The sequence below is a fragment of the Oncorhynchus tshawytscha genome, linkage group LG10 (genome assembly GCF_018296145.1).
Source record: "Oncorhynchus tshawytscha isolate Ot180627B linkage group LG10, Otsh_v2.0, whole genome shotgun sequence".
Classification (NCBI taxonomy): Eukaryota; Metazoa; Chordata; class Actinopteri; order Salmoniformes; family Salmonidae; genus Oncorhynchus; species Oncorhynchus tshawytscha.
This window is the reverse complement of record NC_056438.1, coordinates 39,638,868-39,657,444: the sequence shown is the minus strand read 5'-3', so window position 1 is coordinate 39,657,444 and position 18,577 is coordinate 39,638,868. Positions and strand designations below refer to the sequence as shown.

Genomic DNA, 18,577 nt, shown 5'->3' with positions numbered 1-18,577 from the left:
GCTAGCATTAGTTGTTGCTCTTGTTGATGTGCATAGGCAACTGAACTGAGGGAGAGATGGCCTACCTTTTCATGGTTGTTTGATCAATAGGACTGTGAAGTTCCAAAATATATGAGGACTCCCATGGTGTTTACATATTTGCAGAAATCCATTCAGGTGGATTTTGTCGAATGCAGTCTAATGATCTAAAGTCGTGCTGTTGCTATTGCCTGTAAACACACAGTCCAGTTCAAAGTGCGTAATGGCAGGCCCGTGTGGCAAATGACATGTTTCTATAAAGGCCTACTGGAGCTCTGATTGGCTGTAGCGCACCGGTGTCGACTCCAGCCCTGGACAAGACAGATGTTTTTATTCAGGTTTATTTACAGCAGTGTCTTTTTAATTGTCCAAACGCAAGGCCGCTTTCTCACTCTATATTACTATAGAATTTTCACAAATGCCTTAATATTAGGTCATTCCCAAACATTCTAAGAATGTATTACATGAAAATTGTCATATCTAAGTGCTCGCTTGTCAGAAAATCATTTTTAAAAAGTGGCATTCTTCTTGGGGGTGTATATGAAAAGATTTTTGTAACATTTCATGTTACTAATATGCTGTTGTGACAGGGTAAAGGAAATATTCATAGCCTGGTATACATTAAAAAGTATTAGTAAGTTCATAGTATGTGAGGATCTTAAAACATCTAAGGTTAAGAAGATGCATTCAGTATTAGTTGATAGAGATTGATAACATTCATATAATTGTGTTAAAGTTAAAATCTGTCAAAGGGTACGAATTGTGAGAGTAATGTGTAAACGTTATATTGATTACTTTATTTTGTGGTGCCTAAAAGTGTTCATCTGTCATCTACGAAATGCCCTTAATCTATGAGCTGAAGATCGATTTGCTCTGGTCTCCACCCATTTTCCTGGGGAAAATCGCGGTCTTTTCTCATTGAACTAAACGTTTTGAGAATACAACACCGTATCACTCTCGTGATTATTTCTCCCCTGTTTTCAGGTACTTTATTGATGATAAAAATAGTAATTTAAATGTTATAACTCACTAACATGTCAAGAGTGTTTAAGGTCTGTCTTAGTAACGTCTTGAGGAAGTTAGAGTTAAGTTTGAAGAGAGTAATATTAGCCCTGCTCGGTTGAAGTGAAGAATAGCATCGTACTGAGAGTAGCTGCCATTTTATGTCGATTGTGAATGAACATGTACGTTGTTAATAAGATATTTTGCTGTGTTATTTGTATAATGGGTTTTCTGTTGTTTTGTAATGTGTTACTTTTGTGAAAGATTGAACTAAACGTTTTGAGAATACAACACCGTATCACTCTCGTGATTATTTCTCCCCTGTTTTCAGGGGCGTAACACTGTCAGTTCCCCACACAAATAATTTTCAAAGAGATGGCTAAAAACAAGCGCGCTGCAATAGAAAGCACAGTTCCACTCACCAGATGATGATCATTTGAAACATAATGTCTTGTTTAAAGTTCTTTTTGATAACACCTGCTGCAAACTAGCCAACAACAATGGGGTATTCTTCAGTGTTAACCCTTTCCTTTCCAACAAAAACTGAATACATTAAATCAGAACATCATTGAAAATATCATTATCATTATTATTTTATAAGTCCTTAGCCCTTCTCTGAAGGCGTAGAAGGCCCATTGTTCCCCACTCTGTTTGGGTTAGTAATAATTTGTAGAATGTCTCTATTTTCCCTCAGCATTCATTTTTTTACTGTTCTGAATGTCTAAAGAATTCATATTTTGTTCTGAAATATGAACACAGAAATACTTTGAACTCTTGATATGGTGGTGATTTGACAAAATTACAATCATGGTCTTGAATTGGGCTCACATTTTTCTTGTCTCGGTCTTTACTTGGTCTCTGACTCGATTTGCTCCGGTCTTGAATCGGTTCTCGCTTTAGATGGTCTCGAACACAACACTGCATTTTACTGCTCAAGATGAACTATAATCCAAACAGACTTTTAAAAATGAGAAATGGCGCTAGGGGAGACATTTGACTAAAACAGGATCATGACTCAGCCTTTCAGCGTTTTCAGACATTCCTGAGTTCTCGTGACAGTCTGAGAAGTGGGACAAGCACCTGGCGTAAGAATAAGTCATCTCCAAAACATTGCCAGCTGGGGAGGAATAGCAGAGACATTTGGACTGGGGAATGAGGGAAGGGGAAGAGGATGGGTGTCAAACTACTGCCAGATAAGATTTCCCATTCAAACTGCCAAGTATACAGTTCAAATGAATATATATTGAACAAAAATATAAACACAACATGCAACAATTCTAAAGATTTTGCTGAGTTACAGTTGATATAAAGAAATCAGTCAATTGAAATAAATTCATTAGGCCCTAATCTATGGATTTCACATGACTGGGCAGGGGCACAGCCATGGTTGGGCCACAAATGGGCTAACAGGGATGTAGACAAAGGTGCACAAAATTGAGAAATAAGCTTTTTGTACATATGGAACATTTCTGGGATCTTTTATTTCAGCTCATGAAACATGGTGTACTTTACATGTTGCGTTAATATTTTTGTTCAGTTTAGTTTGCTTTACAAAGTCATTTGTAGCGTACATGTCATTCAAGATTCTAAACTGAAAGACACTGAGTGATTAACTAAAATGACTTGAGTGAACTTGGTTCCCCTCCCCCCTTGCGATACACTGCCTTATTTTCCCCACGTGGACTACAGAGGGGCAGGGCAGCTTTTGTGTTCATGCATTTGACCATAAAAGCCTGCACTGTCTACAATTTTAGCCGTCTTATACCACGATTTTGCCGTCCTTGACAAAATTACCAGTGTAGCCAAATTCTTAGGTCATAAATGATTGTCTGATGTCTTGGCTTGTTCAGTGTGACAGGAGCCGTGTGAATACCCATACTTGCGTCCTAAATAGTAGGCAGTTTGAGAATGCTAAAAAAGTTTAAAAGTATGCAACGTTTTGAAAATTAAGTATACTTTAAATGCCCGGATGCCATACTCATTTAGGCTTTGACAACAGCTGATCATTAGATACGGGGATGTGCTACCGATACCAACCAGTAGTGGCAAATAATGCAATCACGCTTGTTGCATTCTCAGCATGCCAAAATAATGTTTTATAGTATGTGATTTAAAAAAAAAAAGCTACTATGGTTTAAATGCCAGGATGTTACACCCATTTCAGCTCTTCATCTTGTAGAATTCGATGCACACTTTTCCACAATGCATTGGAAGAGGTGGGCTGAGGGACTAGGTCAAGTAGCCAAACAAAACCAGGCTACTTATTTGGGAAGATGCTGAATAGCAAAGCTTCTGAGTTGGTGTTCAAATGTAGGCTAATGTAGTTTTTGTTCTCCTTAAAATGACCACTAGTATTGCATCGTTGGCTACATATTTACCCAAAGTGGACCTCTGGGTCATTGAAGTGTTTTGTTCTCGTGGCCTTCATCAGCAAAGGGGAGCTGAATGTTGCTGTGTTATTGTCAAGTTAATCAGACCTTTTGATTTGAACATATGGATTGGTTTAGATTTGTAGGCTAGGCTACCTATTTCATTTATGGAGCAAGCCTTAGCTGTCATTCTGATCGGTGCTTTAGTTGTTTTGATTCAGCAAGATCTGAATATGCTATGCACCCAACTCTACACATTTTTCTGTGCAATACCCTTGAGTTAAACAGTTGGTGTGTACTAGGCAGTACTAGAATACACAGCACTTGTGTCTCTAAATATGTTGAATTCAATTAATGTATTCAGTCCTTTTAAAATAGGATAGATGGGGTATATGCACTACAGTATAGGTAGAATGTGATAGGAATACTGAGTAGGCCTATAACTGCATATCTATTCAGAGTTTAAATTAATCAAATTAGAAATTAGCTATTGTCAAGCTGGTAAATGTGATGCAGGGCTGTTGAATTTGGCATACTTTTTACCAAATGGTACGTGCTAAAAAGTATGCGACGATGAGTACATAGTATGCAGTACGCTAATTCAGACACGGCAAGGGTCTTGGTTTGTTGATTAATTATCACTACGTGTGGTCATAGGCACCGACAATGTTCTGACAGAAATGTTGAGCCTTCACTGTATAGTGTGGCTGGTGTTACAAGATGATCCCTGTGACTGACCAATAGGAACACAACCGGAAATGACACCATGCAGGTTTCTCAAACCAACAGACTCGTAAACCTATGTTCCATCAGGAAACCGGGTGGTCAGTGTGACATGTAATGAACATTAAAAGACACTGACATACAGTGTGGGACAGCCTTAAGCACATGGCTGTGTGCAGTAAACATGTAGAGTGAAATGGAGCTTTGACATTACATTTAAAGGGTTGGCGAAAGGCCAGCTAGCATGAGGCTGCTAGGACTGTGTGGTCAGAGTAAACAGGCTAGCCATGCTCATGACCATCTAATGCAAATTAAGTTCTAATTACAAGGTAGGACACATGACTCCAGTCATACATGATTTATAAAAATGTATTTGTGAGATCAATACATTTGAGAATTATGTACAAAACATACAAAAGCATTAAGTTAAGGTAGACAACTGTGCAGAACCTTTCATCAATAAAAATAAAATACTTAAATAAGAAATTGATAACCCCTATAAAGTTCAAGTGAGGCAGTGAAAGAAAATAATTCTGATTCCAGCCCAGGTGTCTGGCCGATACCGGTGATGAGTCATTTTTGCATTTGCATGCACCACCACTCTACACAAGTTACTTTAGGCATAAAAACATGGCATCCTTTCATAAATTAAACTTGCTGAGAGTTCCTCAGCTGCTCTAGTCTGCTTTTCAACTGTTCACTCTTTTTCCTCAACTGGTCTTTCAACAATAACAGTTTCTGCTCATCCGTTTGCATACTGAAAATGCACTCTGTCGCCTTTTTGAGTATGACCACTTTGGCTGCCTTCTCATTGTTCGCTACGTCCGGGATCTCGTCCCGTAATGCGAAAAAGCTCAACTTGAGCTCGTTTCGCCTTTGCCTCTCCAGCACATTGTGAGTCCTGCGTTTGTCATTATCCTCAGAGTCTGACGTTCTGGGACTCGAGCACTTGCGGTTGTTGCTGATTTGCTTGAGTACTCTCCCACTGCTCTCAAACTTAATCCTCTTGATGGGGTGCTCGCTCCTTGTCGACGGGTGAGCGGCGTAGTTGTGTTGATGGATGTTGACGTGACACCGTTTCAGGACAAGGGGGCAGAGGTGTGTGCTACTAGACATGTGCAAGTCTGACCTCCTTACAGACTTTCTCTTTTCCACTGTCACCACATCAATCTCTTCTTCCTCCTCTTCCTCCTCTTCTGTGAAAAAAAGCAAGCATTTATTATCCATGTGGACTATATATCACCACATCCATTTGATGACTTTGGCTCCCTGCCCCTCAATGGTGGAGTTCGTTTTCATAGCCCAGTTCTCCGGGTGGGCGGAATTTGCTAATTTTAGACCATTCCATTGGTCTTTAACTGAAATCTCCACCCACCCTGTAACACAAAACGAACTCCACCATTCTGCTGAGCATTGCTGCACAAGGTGGGTGCAACTGCCAACTCCCCACCCTTGGAAATTGAGGGAGACCGCTCCTTAAGCAAAAACCAGTGACATGGCAAACCCCATGCCCCACTTAAAAGCAGTACTCGCATAGTACTGTATTAATACAAATCACAAAACGCAATTCTGATGTATGCATGCTATGACAACATGAGTAATATCTTTCTGCAAAAGATATGCAGTCCAGCTATGAATAATTTAATTACAGCATTAACATGTGGCGATAATACACACCTGAATCGCTATCGCTGCTGCTACCACTGTTCGGTGGGGTATCCAAAGGCAATGCCATGGCACACGCTGTAGTCGTTTTTGTGTGTTTAGGGTTCTCGGCAACTGGGTAAGGGAACAACACCACAGAAGGGTCAATGCATTCCGATGCGGAGTTGTTCAGGTCTTGCAGGTAATTCAAGTTTGGATTCGTGCTGGTTACTGTGCTAGCTTCCCCGGCCACGCTAGAGTCCCTCCTCGCTTGCAGCGTTGCTAGTCTCTCGGACACTACTTTCTCCAGTTTAGCAGCAGCCGAAAAACTGCTCCACATACAGTCCCGGATAATGATAGATTTGAGAAAAGACTGGGAGTAGTCCGCGTCACAAATGAAACTATGGTTCACCACGTCATCCCCGAGAAATTCCGTGACCATCTCCAGCTGGTCTGCAGTCGAAGGGAAGAGGCTTGATAGAGAGGGTCGCCGGCTGGGAGAAAGCGGTGGTGTCGGCAGCAGCTCGAATTTCTTCCATATATCCTCGCTTGGAGCAGGGGGTTGGAGTTGGCTGTGTTGTCGGTGATAGAAATTATCCTCCTCAATGTCGAAGTAGAAGTAGGGCTGGACCGAGTCATAGTCGTAGTCATAGTTTTTACTGGCCATGTTTGAATTAAGCGGCATTGTGACTGCCTGTAATAAAGTGGGAAAAAAGAAAGGAGTCATGTTAGATCTGAGTCAGAACCTTAGCTATCAGTTCATTTAAATGCCCGTCTCCAGCCTCGGATGTTGGGAAATCATTCAATTATTGTATTGCAAAATCCATATATTTAAATGTCAAAACTTGGATTAACAATTTACAGTGAGAAACCATATTAGCCGAGAGATAGTTAGCTAGAAAAGTCTAGCATTTGACTAAGGCGTCGTCAAATTTCCATTTATTGACCAGTTTGTACAAGCTGTCAAAAACAAACATTAAAAGGAATATGGCATATTTTTACCGTAGCAGTGACAGCACAAACAAAATACTTGTTCGTTGAGAAAGCAGGCGAAATAAAAGAGCCGAAGTCAACACCGTTGTCGTAAAGTCCTTTGAGCCCAGTGCTGCGTGTGTCTATCACCACCCTGCTGACTGCAAGATTAACAACAGCTGCTCCCGTGGCTTTTAATACTACGGATTTGGTTTCTCACTCCGCCAAACCACACTGCTCTTTCCCGCCAAATGCACATTGCGTAGTAACATAAACACTAAATATGGGGATTATTTTGCACAATAGAAATTATCCCTCAACTTGATACAGTTGAGGTATGTGTTTGATTTAATATAAGGGTGGAGACCTTTAGCCCAATGGTGCTGCTATTTGGGGAACTATTTTCTAGGGCGGAATCATACATAGTGTGAGTTTGTGGAGGGGCGTGTCCGTAGTAAAGCGTAGCTCCACAGACCAGACCGAAGAATGGTAGTAAATGATGCAGGGGCTGTTCCGGGAAAATTCGCTCACAGTTCTACGCAGACATCTTTCAGCCAAGTGTGGACCTCCAAATTCCATTTAAGTTGAATGGAGTCGGTGTTTATTTTGATATTCATGTTGAGTCTAAGCGTTTTTGTACACGCCATGCATTTGAAAGGGAGTTTTAACAATATGGGCTACACCATAGTATTTTGTTTGATGAATGAACTGAATAAATAACCTTGTGTAGATACAAGAAACCACGTTAATATGTGTCAGCTGGCGCAAATAAGGGCATCATGGTGCATGTTTTTTTGTCACAAAACTTCACTCATGGCTTCCTTCACCCTAGCTAGTAGCCTACATGTAGAGAACCAATGATGAAATGTCAATGATGAACGATTGCATTGAATGTCAAAACGTCATGCCTTTGCTATGGGTGCAAGCCACTGAAATTTGAATTTGAATATGCATTCTTGAAACATGATCTTTTATCTGCATATACTATAGGCTGTATTCATAGAATATATGGAATGGTTCACATTCATAGACGAGAATGAATTAAACTTAATGTAATATAATGTTTGTAGGGCTAATTCAGTTGCTGTATATTTTAAATACTTGTAATTGTACTACATTGTCGTTTTTTTAAAGTAAAAGACAACATAATGCACATTCCTGTCAGCATCAGTGGCTTACGAGGAATTTTGCTGAATAATATGATAACCTTGACAATTATGCGGTGTGCCCACGCCTAGTAACAGTGCACTGAGAGAAATTAACTATTGTGCAATTGCTCCCTCAGCTGGTGAAAAGTGATATCCCCAATTTCCCAAATTGTAAGGAGATTGGCTTAGTGCAGTAAATCAGGGACAAATTACACAAACAGACATACGCTACATAAATACAGACATTGGCTAAGTGCAGCACTACTGCCTTCCTTCCGAAGCACTGCCTCCAGATCTAGATTTCCTACTACCAGGGGTGCAACTTTGGTTTTAGAAGTGGGCGGGACATAACCTGGCAGGGGTCCTCCCTTTTTTGGGCCTCTACAACTCATTTCCTGCATTTCTATTAGGGCTGTCCCAGACCAAATACAAAAAATATTGCTTCACCGAGAGCAGTCTTTTCTTTTCGACCAATCGATTGGTCAACATTTTTAAACTTATATTTTTTCATATATAGACACACCCTATGTGCTTTAATAAAAGGAACTGATGCTTTAAGCACACTATTTTATTAAATAATGAAGACACACAAATTACTCAAAGGGAGCCAGAGATCAAGATAGCCTAACCAGAAGAAAAAAATCCTGCTCTTGACCTTTCTCCCGCTGTTGCTGTCCTTCACAGATTCTGCCGTTATGCTCCTGAAGTTGCTGGTAATAGGCTACACCAGCCAGTGGCCGGCAACCTTTTCCATTTAGAGTGCCAATTTATCTTACCTTTTCTACCGATCTGAGTGCCAGTTATGATTTTCATATGCACATTTTTGTGGAACAATTTAATTTATAGTAGACTTTGTATCTCAAAATCATTGTCTGTGGTTAATATACATTCTATCTAATCTAAATGAAAATGACACAAATATAAAAGTAACTTTTATTTCCAACTATGTAATTAATAGCCAACATTGAGGGCCTATTGTCATTCTCAATTGATTCTAAAAACAGACTTTGTTTACCTGCTGTTTGAGGTGAAAAAAAACAATACTTTGAGAAGCTCCACAGCTCATTAGTGGTGGTGAGTTAAGACAATCAGACATCCCCAGATTGGCACATTTGTGACCGACCTGCTCAAATCGGACTTATGTAAGAAAATTTGAAATTGTGTTTTTACAATTAGATAAAAGTAGAGACTCAGAGCTACAAAATGGTATATCATACAGGAACAATAGGCAAGTAATATTTCTTTGAAAGTTGATAAACTTGCAAACTCACTTTTGAGAAAATGGCCTTTGAATGTTTTGGTACTACTACTGGAGAGCCCTCCTTTGTCTACACCCATTCAGCATCATTCACACCCTCTTAAACTTTGGCCCCACCCATCTCTTCAACAGTTGATCCGAGGGTTCTGTACTAACAACAGCAGTCAATACCTTTATTATACATTCAAAATAGCTATTGATAACAAATGTGAATTTTGCGCTTGTGACCAGGAGCGTTTATTTTGGGACTGTTCTTATGTCATAAGATTTTGTAATGAGTTAGACATTTTTATTTTAAAATAAACTACTATTAAATGTTAGCTTGAAAGACTCTGATATTATGTTTTATTTTGATCCAAATTATATGCACCCTGATTTAATGTTCATTGTTCATTTGTCATGGCAGATTCTTTATCCATAAAATGAAGTGGGCAGAGAACAAACCCCTCTTCACATTGTTTAGGATAGAATTTATATATTATTTTGATATTATCATTAAGTATAAAAATAAAAAAGCAATAGGTACCATAACTTTTTTCACAAATTGAAAATGTATCTTAATATGTAATACCCCTGTCAGGTTTATGTACTTGTTTTTGTATTTGTTTTGTTTATTATAAAAATAATAAAAATAAAAAAGCAGTTATGCAAGCTAACTTGCTAGCTACTTCCAGACACAAATGAGAGAACAGCTTACTGAACATTACTCGCCTAGCAGAGCTGGTTAGTTTGATACGTTATCCAGAGTGCTGGTGACTGTGCTGTCGGATTTTCCGTTCATAAAATTCAGAGTGTTTTACTCTCAGATCAATCAAGCGCACACTGGACGTTCTGACCTCACAACGGCAGTCAAGCACCCAAGCTAAAGTTAGCTAGCTTGCTAGCTGCTTCCAGACACATCACGAGAGAACACTCCACTCTGACCATTTTACTCATCCTAGCAGAGCTAGTTAGGCTGTTTTCATGTTATCCAGAGCGTTGGTGACTGTACATTTTATTATGCTTTTTTGCCAACGTTTACTGACACCGGCCATATTCAACGGGTGTTGAGTATTTGTAAATTCATCAGTTATTCTGCGATCTAGCACACTCAGATGAGAGTCTTTTGATAACACATGTAGCTAGCTAACTAGGTAAACATTGAACCATAATCCCAACTCATGACGTTACTACCCTGCATGAATCCAACCAGGTTCAATGTTAGCTAGCTAACATTAGGCTATAACTAGTCAAGCAAATGGATCTGAGATACGAATAATAATATCATACACGTAATGTTAGCTAGCGAGCCAGCCAGCTAATGTTAGCTAGCTAACAGTACACTTTAACTTGAAATGAAACCACTTAGTCAATATTAGAAACGTGTAATATCTGAAAATGTAGCTAGCTAGACTAACCCGTATACATCATCGATGGACGCGTCTCCTGTCGAATGCCATGATTGACCTTAGTTAGAAGATGTAATCCGAAGACAGTTTTCTCCATCTCCATTTCTCCATAACATTAGCAAGCTAACAGTACACTTTAACTTGACATTAGACTTATGCAGTTTTACTATGCGATACATAAAAAGAAAGCCATGTTAGAATGGATTACCTAGACATACTGACCAGCTCAAATAGACAGAATTGTGCTATATGGCAGACCAATCCAAACTCATCTCTTGGCATGTCCAGCCCACTCATTATCTCAGCCAATCATGGCTAGTGGGAAGGTTCCTGTCTTTTTCTGTGGTTAAATCAACTAGGCTCGTAATTTAACAATTGTATTCTCATTTACAGATGGCATACAAGTTTGTTATTAAGGCGCATGAAAGTTTGCATGTTTGAGAAAGCATTTCTGCCCCAAAAACGCATTTTGATAATTAAAAAAAAGTTTCCGTTCAAATGGCGACATAAGCCTAGTTTTCTGAAAATAGTCACATTTATAGGCCTACAATTGCGCACAAGCCAGGTAAACTAGTACTCCTCTATATGCGTAATCAGGTGCACGTCCTTACTCAACAATGACAGGAGCATTTCAAACAAAAGACTATGAATAAATTGATAAAACTCGTAAATGTAATAAAATAAACAAAAACTTGTTCCTCACAAGTGTAGCATAAGTTGTGAGTTCTGCAAAACACATGTCCACTCCGACAATGAGAATGAATGGTAAATGACTGTAATAATAATAATAATAATAATAATAATAGTATAATAATAGTATAATAATAATACAGAAATGACCATAACCAAACAAAAATTTCAGATTAGAAATTATGGAAATGAACGGTAAATAGGCTACTACTGGTGATGTATGTAATGGGGAATTGATAGACACAGCAAACAATGCACACAATGAAGTTATAAAATGGAAGGAGAGAGACATGCCTTGTGCATCTGAGCCACAATCCCCATAATCTTGGAACGTGGCTATCACGAATCCCGCCGAAGATGGTGCCTCTTCCTGTTCTGGCGGCACTCGGCGGTCGTCGTCGGGCACGCCACCGAAGCTCCGCCCCTGCGTTTTCTTTTCTAAGATGCTGGGTCCGGAACTATGATGTGGGGGACCGGGAGTTGCTAGCTGTGGTAAAAGCCCTCAAGGTATGGAGTTGAGGGGGCTAAACACCCTTTCCTCATCTGGACTGACCACCGCAATCTGGAGTATATCCGGGCGGCGAGGAGACTGAATCCTCGTCAGGCTAGGTGGGCCATGTTCTTTACCCGATTTAGATTTACGATCTCTTATAGACCAGGTTCCCTCAACACTAAGGCCGACGCGCTGTCCCGTCTCTATGACAGCGAGGACCGGTCCATCGATCCTACTCCCATCCTTCCAGCTTCTAGGCTGGTGGCTCGGTGGTATGGGAGGTGGCCGCGGACATTGAGCGGGCGTTGGGGTTGGAACCTGCGCCTTCACAGTGTCCTACCGGTCTCAGGTATGTGCCGTGCCGCTTGGTGTCCGTGATCAATTGATTCGGCGGGCTCACACACTACCTTCTTCAGGTCATCCGGGGATTGCGAGGACAGTGCGGGGTCATAAGGGGAAATACTGGTGGCCCACCTTAGCCAAGGACGTGAGGCTCTATGTCTCCTCCTGTTCGGTGTGTGCCCAGAGTAAGGCTCCTAGGCACCTGCCTGGAGGGAAATTACAGCCCCTCCCGGTTCCACAACAGCCCTGGTCTCATCTGTCGGTGGACTTTCTTACTGATCTTCCCCCGAACTACCATTCTGGTAGTTGTGGATCGGCTCTCTAAATCCTGCCGTCTCCTCCCATTGCCTGGTCTCTCTACGGCCCTACAGACTGCGGAGGCTCTATTTACCAATGTCTTCCGACACTACGGGGTGCCGGAGAACATCGTATCTGATCGAGGTCCCCAGTTCACGTCCCGTGTTTGGAGGGCGTTTATGGAACGTCTGGGGGTCTCGGTCAGCCTGACCTCTGGTTATCAACCCGAGAGTAATGGGCAGGTGGAGAGAGTGAACCAGGAAGTGGGTAGGTTTCTGTGGTCGTATTGCCAGGACCGGCCAGGAGAATGGGCGAGGTACGTCGCATGGGCGGAGTTGGCCCAGAACTCACTCCGTCACTCCTCCATGAATATGTCGCCATTCCAATGTGTGCTGGGCTACCAGCCGGTCCTGGCTCCGTCGCATCAGAGTCAGACCGAAGCTCCTGCGGTGGAGGAGTGGGTACAGCGCTCTAGGGAGACCTGGAGGGCAGTCCAGTCCGGTGGACAGCAGAAGAAGAGCGCTGACCGCCACCGCAGTGAGGCCCCTGTGTTCGGACCAGGGGACAGGGTCTGGCTCTCGACCCGAAACCTACCCCTCCGCCTGCCCTGCCGGAAGCTGGGGCCGCAGTGTGTGGGGCCATTTAAAGTCCTGAGGAGGATAAACGAGGTGTGTTATAGATTACAACTTCCCTCTTAATATCGCATTAACCCCTCGTTTCATGTGTCTCTCCTCAGGCCGGTGGTAGCTGGTCCCCTACAAGAAGGTGAGGTGCCGGAGGTCCCTCCGCCCCCTCTGGACATCGAGGGGTCCCGGGCGTACACGGTACAAGCTATTCTGGACTCGAGACGCTGGGTGAGGGGCCTGCAGTACCTCGTGGACTGGGAGGGGTACGGTCCGGAGGAGAGGTGCTGGGTACCGGTGGAGGACATTTTGGATCCTTCCCCCTTGAAGGACTTCCACCGCCTCCACCCGGATCGCCTTGCGCCTTGCCCTCCGGGTCGCCCTCGAGGCCGGGGTCGGCGCACTGAGGGAGCTGCACATCAGGGGGGTAATGTCATGAATCCTGCCGAAGATGGTGCCTCTTCCTGTTCGGGCGGCGCTCTGCGTCGCCGGCCTACTAGCTGCCACCGATCCCCTTTTCTGTTTCATTTAGTTTTGTCTGATTAGTTGCACCGGTTTCTTGTTTAGGTTTTGGGCTATTTAAACCCGGTAGGCCCGCCGGCTTTTGTGTGGGCTTGTTTTCTGTTATTTGGTGTGTGTGATTTTTGTGGATGTTATTTTTCCCGAACCGTTTCGTCCTGTTGTTTTGGACTGGGTATTTTAGCGCCCTGTGGCGTTGACGGACACTGTTGCTTTGGGAATAAACTATCCACGTATCTACTACCCTGCTCTCTGCGCTTGACTCCTCCACCCACTACTTCTAGAAGCACTGACAGTGGCATCCTTGTAGCATCCTCAATGGATTAGTCCACTGAGACAGGCGCAAATCACACAGGTGTCTCGTGTGCCATGAAAAAATATATATATTTATGACTGCTCGACTAAAAAAATCTAATGTTTTCATTACAGACCCCTTTTGTCATACAGCAGGCTTTTCAATATAAGGAACCCAGACCTTGTGAAGTTGCACAGTATACCCTTGTAACAAATCAGATTGAGTGATACATAACATTTCTGCCATCCATTGTGACATTTTGATAACCAACCTTCCAATTAATGGCAATGCATTTCATAACCATTATAAATGCTAGGTTACACAGTTTCTTCTGATAACAGTATCAACAGTATCAACATTTCCAAGCAAACAAAAACAGGGAGAATCTGTAGAGATGCTGAGGTAAAAGAACATACTCTTTGCCAAAATTCAGCCAGCCTTCACAAGATCATAACATTATGAAAATGCAGTGCATTCAAAAAGTATCCAGACCCCTTCACTTTCTTCACATTCTGCTATGTTACAGCCTTATTCTAAAATGTATTAAATTGTTTGTTTTTCTCTCATCAATCTACACACAATACCCCATAATGACAAAGCAAAACCAGTTTATTTTTTGGTGCACATAAAAATAACATAAGTATTCAGACCCTTTACTCAGTAATTTGTTGAAGCACCTTTGGCAGAGATTATAGCCTCGAGTCTTCTTGGATATGACGCTATAAGCTTGGCGGATCTGTATTTGGGGAGATTCTCCCATTCTTCTCTGCAGATCCTCTCAGGTTGAATGAGGTTTGTCGTTGCACATCTATTTTCAGGTCTCTCCAGAGACGATCGATAAGTTCAAGTCCAGGCTCTGCATGGGCCACTCAAGGACATTCAGAGACTTGTCCCGAAGTCACTCTTGCATTGTATTGGCTGTGTGCTTAAGGTGGTTGTCCTGTTGGAAGTTGAACCTTCGCCCCAGTTTGAGGTACTGTGTGCTCCGGAGCCGGTTTTCATCAAGGATCCCTCTGTACTTTGCTCCATTCATCTTTGCCTCGATTCTGACTAGTCTCCTAGTCCCTGCTGCTGAAAAACATCCCCACAGCATGATGCTGCCACCACCATGCTTCACCGTTGGGATAGTGCCAGGCTTCCTCCAGACGTGACACTTGGCATTCAAGCCAAAGAGTTCAATCTTGGTTTCATCAGACCAGAGAATTTTGTTTCTCATGGTCTGAGAGTCTTTAGGTGTCTTTTGGCAAACTCCAAGTGGGCTGTCATGTGCTTTTTACTGAAGAGTGGCTTCCGTCTGGCCACTCCATCATAAACGTCTGATTGGTGGAGTGCTGCAGAGATGGTTGTCCTTCTGGAAGGTTCCCCCATCTCCACAGAGGAACTTTGGAGCTCTGTCAGAGTGACCATTTGGTTCTTGGTCAGTTTGGCCGGGCGGCCAGCTCTAGGAAGAGTCTTGGTGGTTTGTAACCTCTTCCATTTAAGAATGATGGAGGCCACTGTGTTCTTGGGGATCTTCAATGCTGCATTAAGGTGTTGGTACCCTTTCCCAGATATGTGCCACGACACAATCCTGTCTTGGCACTCAATTCCTTCGACCTCATCGCTTGATTTTTGCTCTGACATGCATGCACTGTCAAAAGTGGAACCTAATATAGACAGGTGTGTGCATTTCCAAATCATGTTCAATCAATTGAATTTACCACAGGTGAACTTCAATCAAGTTGTACAAACATCTCAAGGATGATCAATGGAAACAGGATGCACATGAGCTCATTTTTGAGTCTCATCGCTAAGGGTCTGTATACTTCTTTAAATAAGGTATATCTGTTTTCATATTTTATAAAATTGTAAAATGTAAAGAACTGTTTTTGCTTTGTCATTATGGGGTATTGTGTGTAGATTGCTGAGGATTTCTGAAAATGTTATCCATTTTAGAATAAGGCTGTAACATAACAAAATGTGGAAAAAGTCAGTGTCTGAATACTTTCCGAAGGCACTGTTTATCCACTGCATACATGAACATAGCCGTGGAAATATGGGTCCTGGATGACCGGTTGCCACTGATAAGGGATCATAGCTTTCACCTGGTCAGTTTATTCATTGTTTTGTTCTATTAAACAAAATTATGCATTTTGCAGAATGAGACTGACATTGGCCTTGGGGGATATGATTGCCATAAAAGCTTATTTTCTTCTGTTTTATCTATTTCCTATATGAGATAAAGCCCCAGTTTTTGTTTGATTTTCTGTCATTTATTTCCTAGTATATTTTAATAAGTTGGATGAAAAATACATAATATATCTAGTTTTCAAAGAAGTCCTTTTAAAGACATTGAAATTAAATTAAAAATGGATGCATATGCATAGAGTGTAAGAATAGTTTGAATCTCCATTAAGGGCTGAAAAACATATAGCTGCATTCTAAGTGAAATGCTAGCCCTCTCAAGCTACAGAAGTATTACACGTCTGCACAAACTGCAACCTAAGGACTGAAAAGGCCACCGTTGCATTGAATTATTGTTTTGTAATAGACACCAACCCTTAATATCTCTGGAAAGTCTCCTGAGGTCAAGGAGGTGTCTTTTCTCATCCCATTTTGGACTGCTGCCTCTCAAATGTACACTGCCCCCCATTTGGATGTTATATCTGATTACCTCAGCTCCCTAATGCTTGATTGTCAGTTGGACCCACACTCACTTGGCTTTTCTGGCTCCCTCCTAGATTCTTCTAGGAACAGCCTGTGCATTTCACTAATCTCCCCCACCCCAGTACCATCACCTCCGGTTTCACCAAGTAGGTTTCACGCCATCTAAAATGTGCCGGGGTGACAGTCAGATCCCATGTTAAGTCATGAAATAAGGCAACATGGTCGAGTGGCCACCTGTTTTGAGCCACACCTGTTTAGCTAAAATATCAAATACATTTGTTGCCTGTTTTGCATTTTATTTTGGCATTAATCTGTGTCGCACATCAGTTTGCAATTTCTTTTTAATAATCATTGATTAAATAAAGCCATATACAAACATGGTCTCTTTTTTTTCTTTCTTGAGTAAGGCAGCTCCAAAATGCAGGTGTTTCAGCATAGCTCAGTGCTTTGTGGTGGTGGGGTAGCCAACGCAAAATACAGAGTGTAGGGGTTGGTAATGTTCTCTAGTTGCGCCGTGATTGGCTCAGTGTTCTGTCACTCATGGGGACACTATGTTACTCCAAAATCAACGGGGAGAGCTCGAAAATTCAAGCCCATTGGATGCTGCCATAAATTTACATTAGAAGTGCCTACCCAAGAAGGCTCAGGGTCATTGGCCACAGATAAAATGATTGTCAACATCATACTTTCAGAATCTTAGCTAGACAAGCAGTCATCATCATGAATCAAGTTGACAATCTACAGTGCCTTGCAAAGTAGCCATCCCCCTTGGCGTTTTTCCTATTTGTTGCATTACAACCTGTAATTTAAATTGATTTATATTTTTATTTCATGTAATGAACATGCACAAAATAGTCCAAATTGGTGAAGTGAAATGAAAAAAAAAATCAATAAAAAAAAATCCATAAAATCCATAAAAAAATTGAAAGAATATGGCACCACAATAAACCTGCCAAGAGAGGGCAGCCCACCAAAATGTACAGACCAGGCAAGTAGGGGATTAATCAGAGGCAACAAAGAGACCAAAGATAACCCTGAAGGAGCTGCAAAGCTCCACAGCGGAGATTGGAGTATCTGTCCATAGGACCACTTTAAGCCGTACACTCCACAGAGTTGGGCTTTATGGAAGAGTGGCCAGAAGAAAAGCCATTACTTAAAGAAAAAATAAGCAAACACGTTTGGTGTTTGCCAAAAGGCATGTGGTCCCCAACCATATGGAAGAATTTACTCTGGTCAGATAAGACTAAAATGTTGCTTTTTGGCCATTAAGGAAAAAGCTTTGTCTGGCGCAAACCCAACACCTCTCATCACCCCGAGAACACCATCTCCAAAGTGAAGCATGGTGCTGGCAGGATCATGCTGTGGGGATGTTTTTCATAGGTAGGGACTGGGAAACTTGTCAGAATTGAAGGAATGATGGATGGTGCTAAATACAGGGAAATTCTTGAGGGAAACGTGTTTCACTCTTCCAGAGATTCGAGACTGGGATGGAGGTTCACCTTCCAGCAGGACAATGACCCTAAGCATACTGCTAAAGCAACACTGAGTGGTTTAAGGGGAAACATTTAAATGTCTTGGAATGGACTAGTCAAAGCCCAGACCTAAATCCAATTGAGAATCTGTGGTATGACTTAAAGATTGCTGTACACCAGTGGAACCCATCCAACTTGAAGAAGCTGGAGCAGTTTTGCCTTGAAGAATGGGCAAAAATTGCAGTAGCTAGATATGCCAAGACATACCCCAAGAGACTTGCAGCTGTAATTGTTGCAAAAGGTGGCTCTACAAAGTATTGACTTTGGGGGGTGTTTGTTTCACAGTAAGAAATATTTAGCATCTTCAAAGTGGTAGGCATGTTGTGTAAATCAAATGATACAAACACCCCCAAAATCTATTTTAACTCCAGGATATAAGGCAACAAAATAGGAAAAATGCCAAGGTGGGGTGAATAGTTTCGCAAGCCACTGTACTGGCAAATCCTTTTCAATCCTTGTCATATGAAGATAAAACATACCGGTGCTTATTTCCCATTGGACAAAAACTTTACACAATTTGGAAATTGCAAAATCAACAACGAGTGGTTTGGAAGGAATCAGTGGCCAACTGCAAGCTTTGCAAAGCAATCACTAGCCTGCTATTCAGTGGATAGGGTT

General features: G+C 41.8%; 1 protein-coding gene across 2 annotated transcripts; it reads right to left on the bottom strand.

The window, feature by feature from the left end:
• Window positions 1-4,465: 4,465 nt before the first annotated feature.
• mycb (MYC proto-oncogene, bHLH transcription factor b) lies at window positions 4,466-6,913 on the bottom strand. 2 transcript variants are annotated; one of them, XM_024419909.2, is made up of 3 exons: window positions 6,759-6,913; window positions 5,790-6,450; window positions 4,466-5,308 (listed from the first exon to the last, which is right to left on the bottom strand). In XM_024419909.2, exons 2-3 carry the CDS (start codon window positions 6,439-6,441, stop codon window positions 4,761-4,763), a joined length of 1,200 nt encoding a protein of 399 aa, XP_024275677.1. In that variant the 5' UTR covers window positions 6,442-6,450; window positions 6,759-6,913; the 3' UTR covers window positions 4,466-4,760. The 2 variants fall into 2 exon arrangements, with proteins under 2 accessions (XP_024275677.1, XP_024275678.1); XM_024419910.2 differs by having other exon boundaries at window positions 4,466-5,305.
• Between the last annotated feature and the right edge of the window lie 11,664 nt (window positions 6,914-18,577).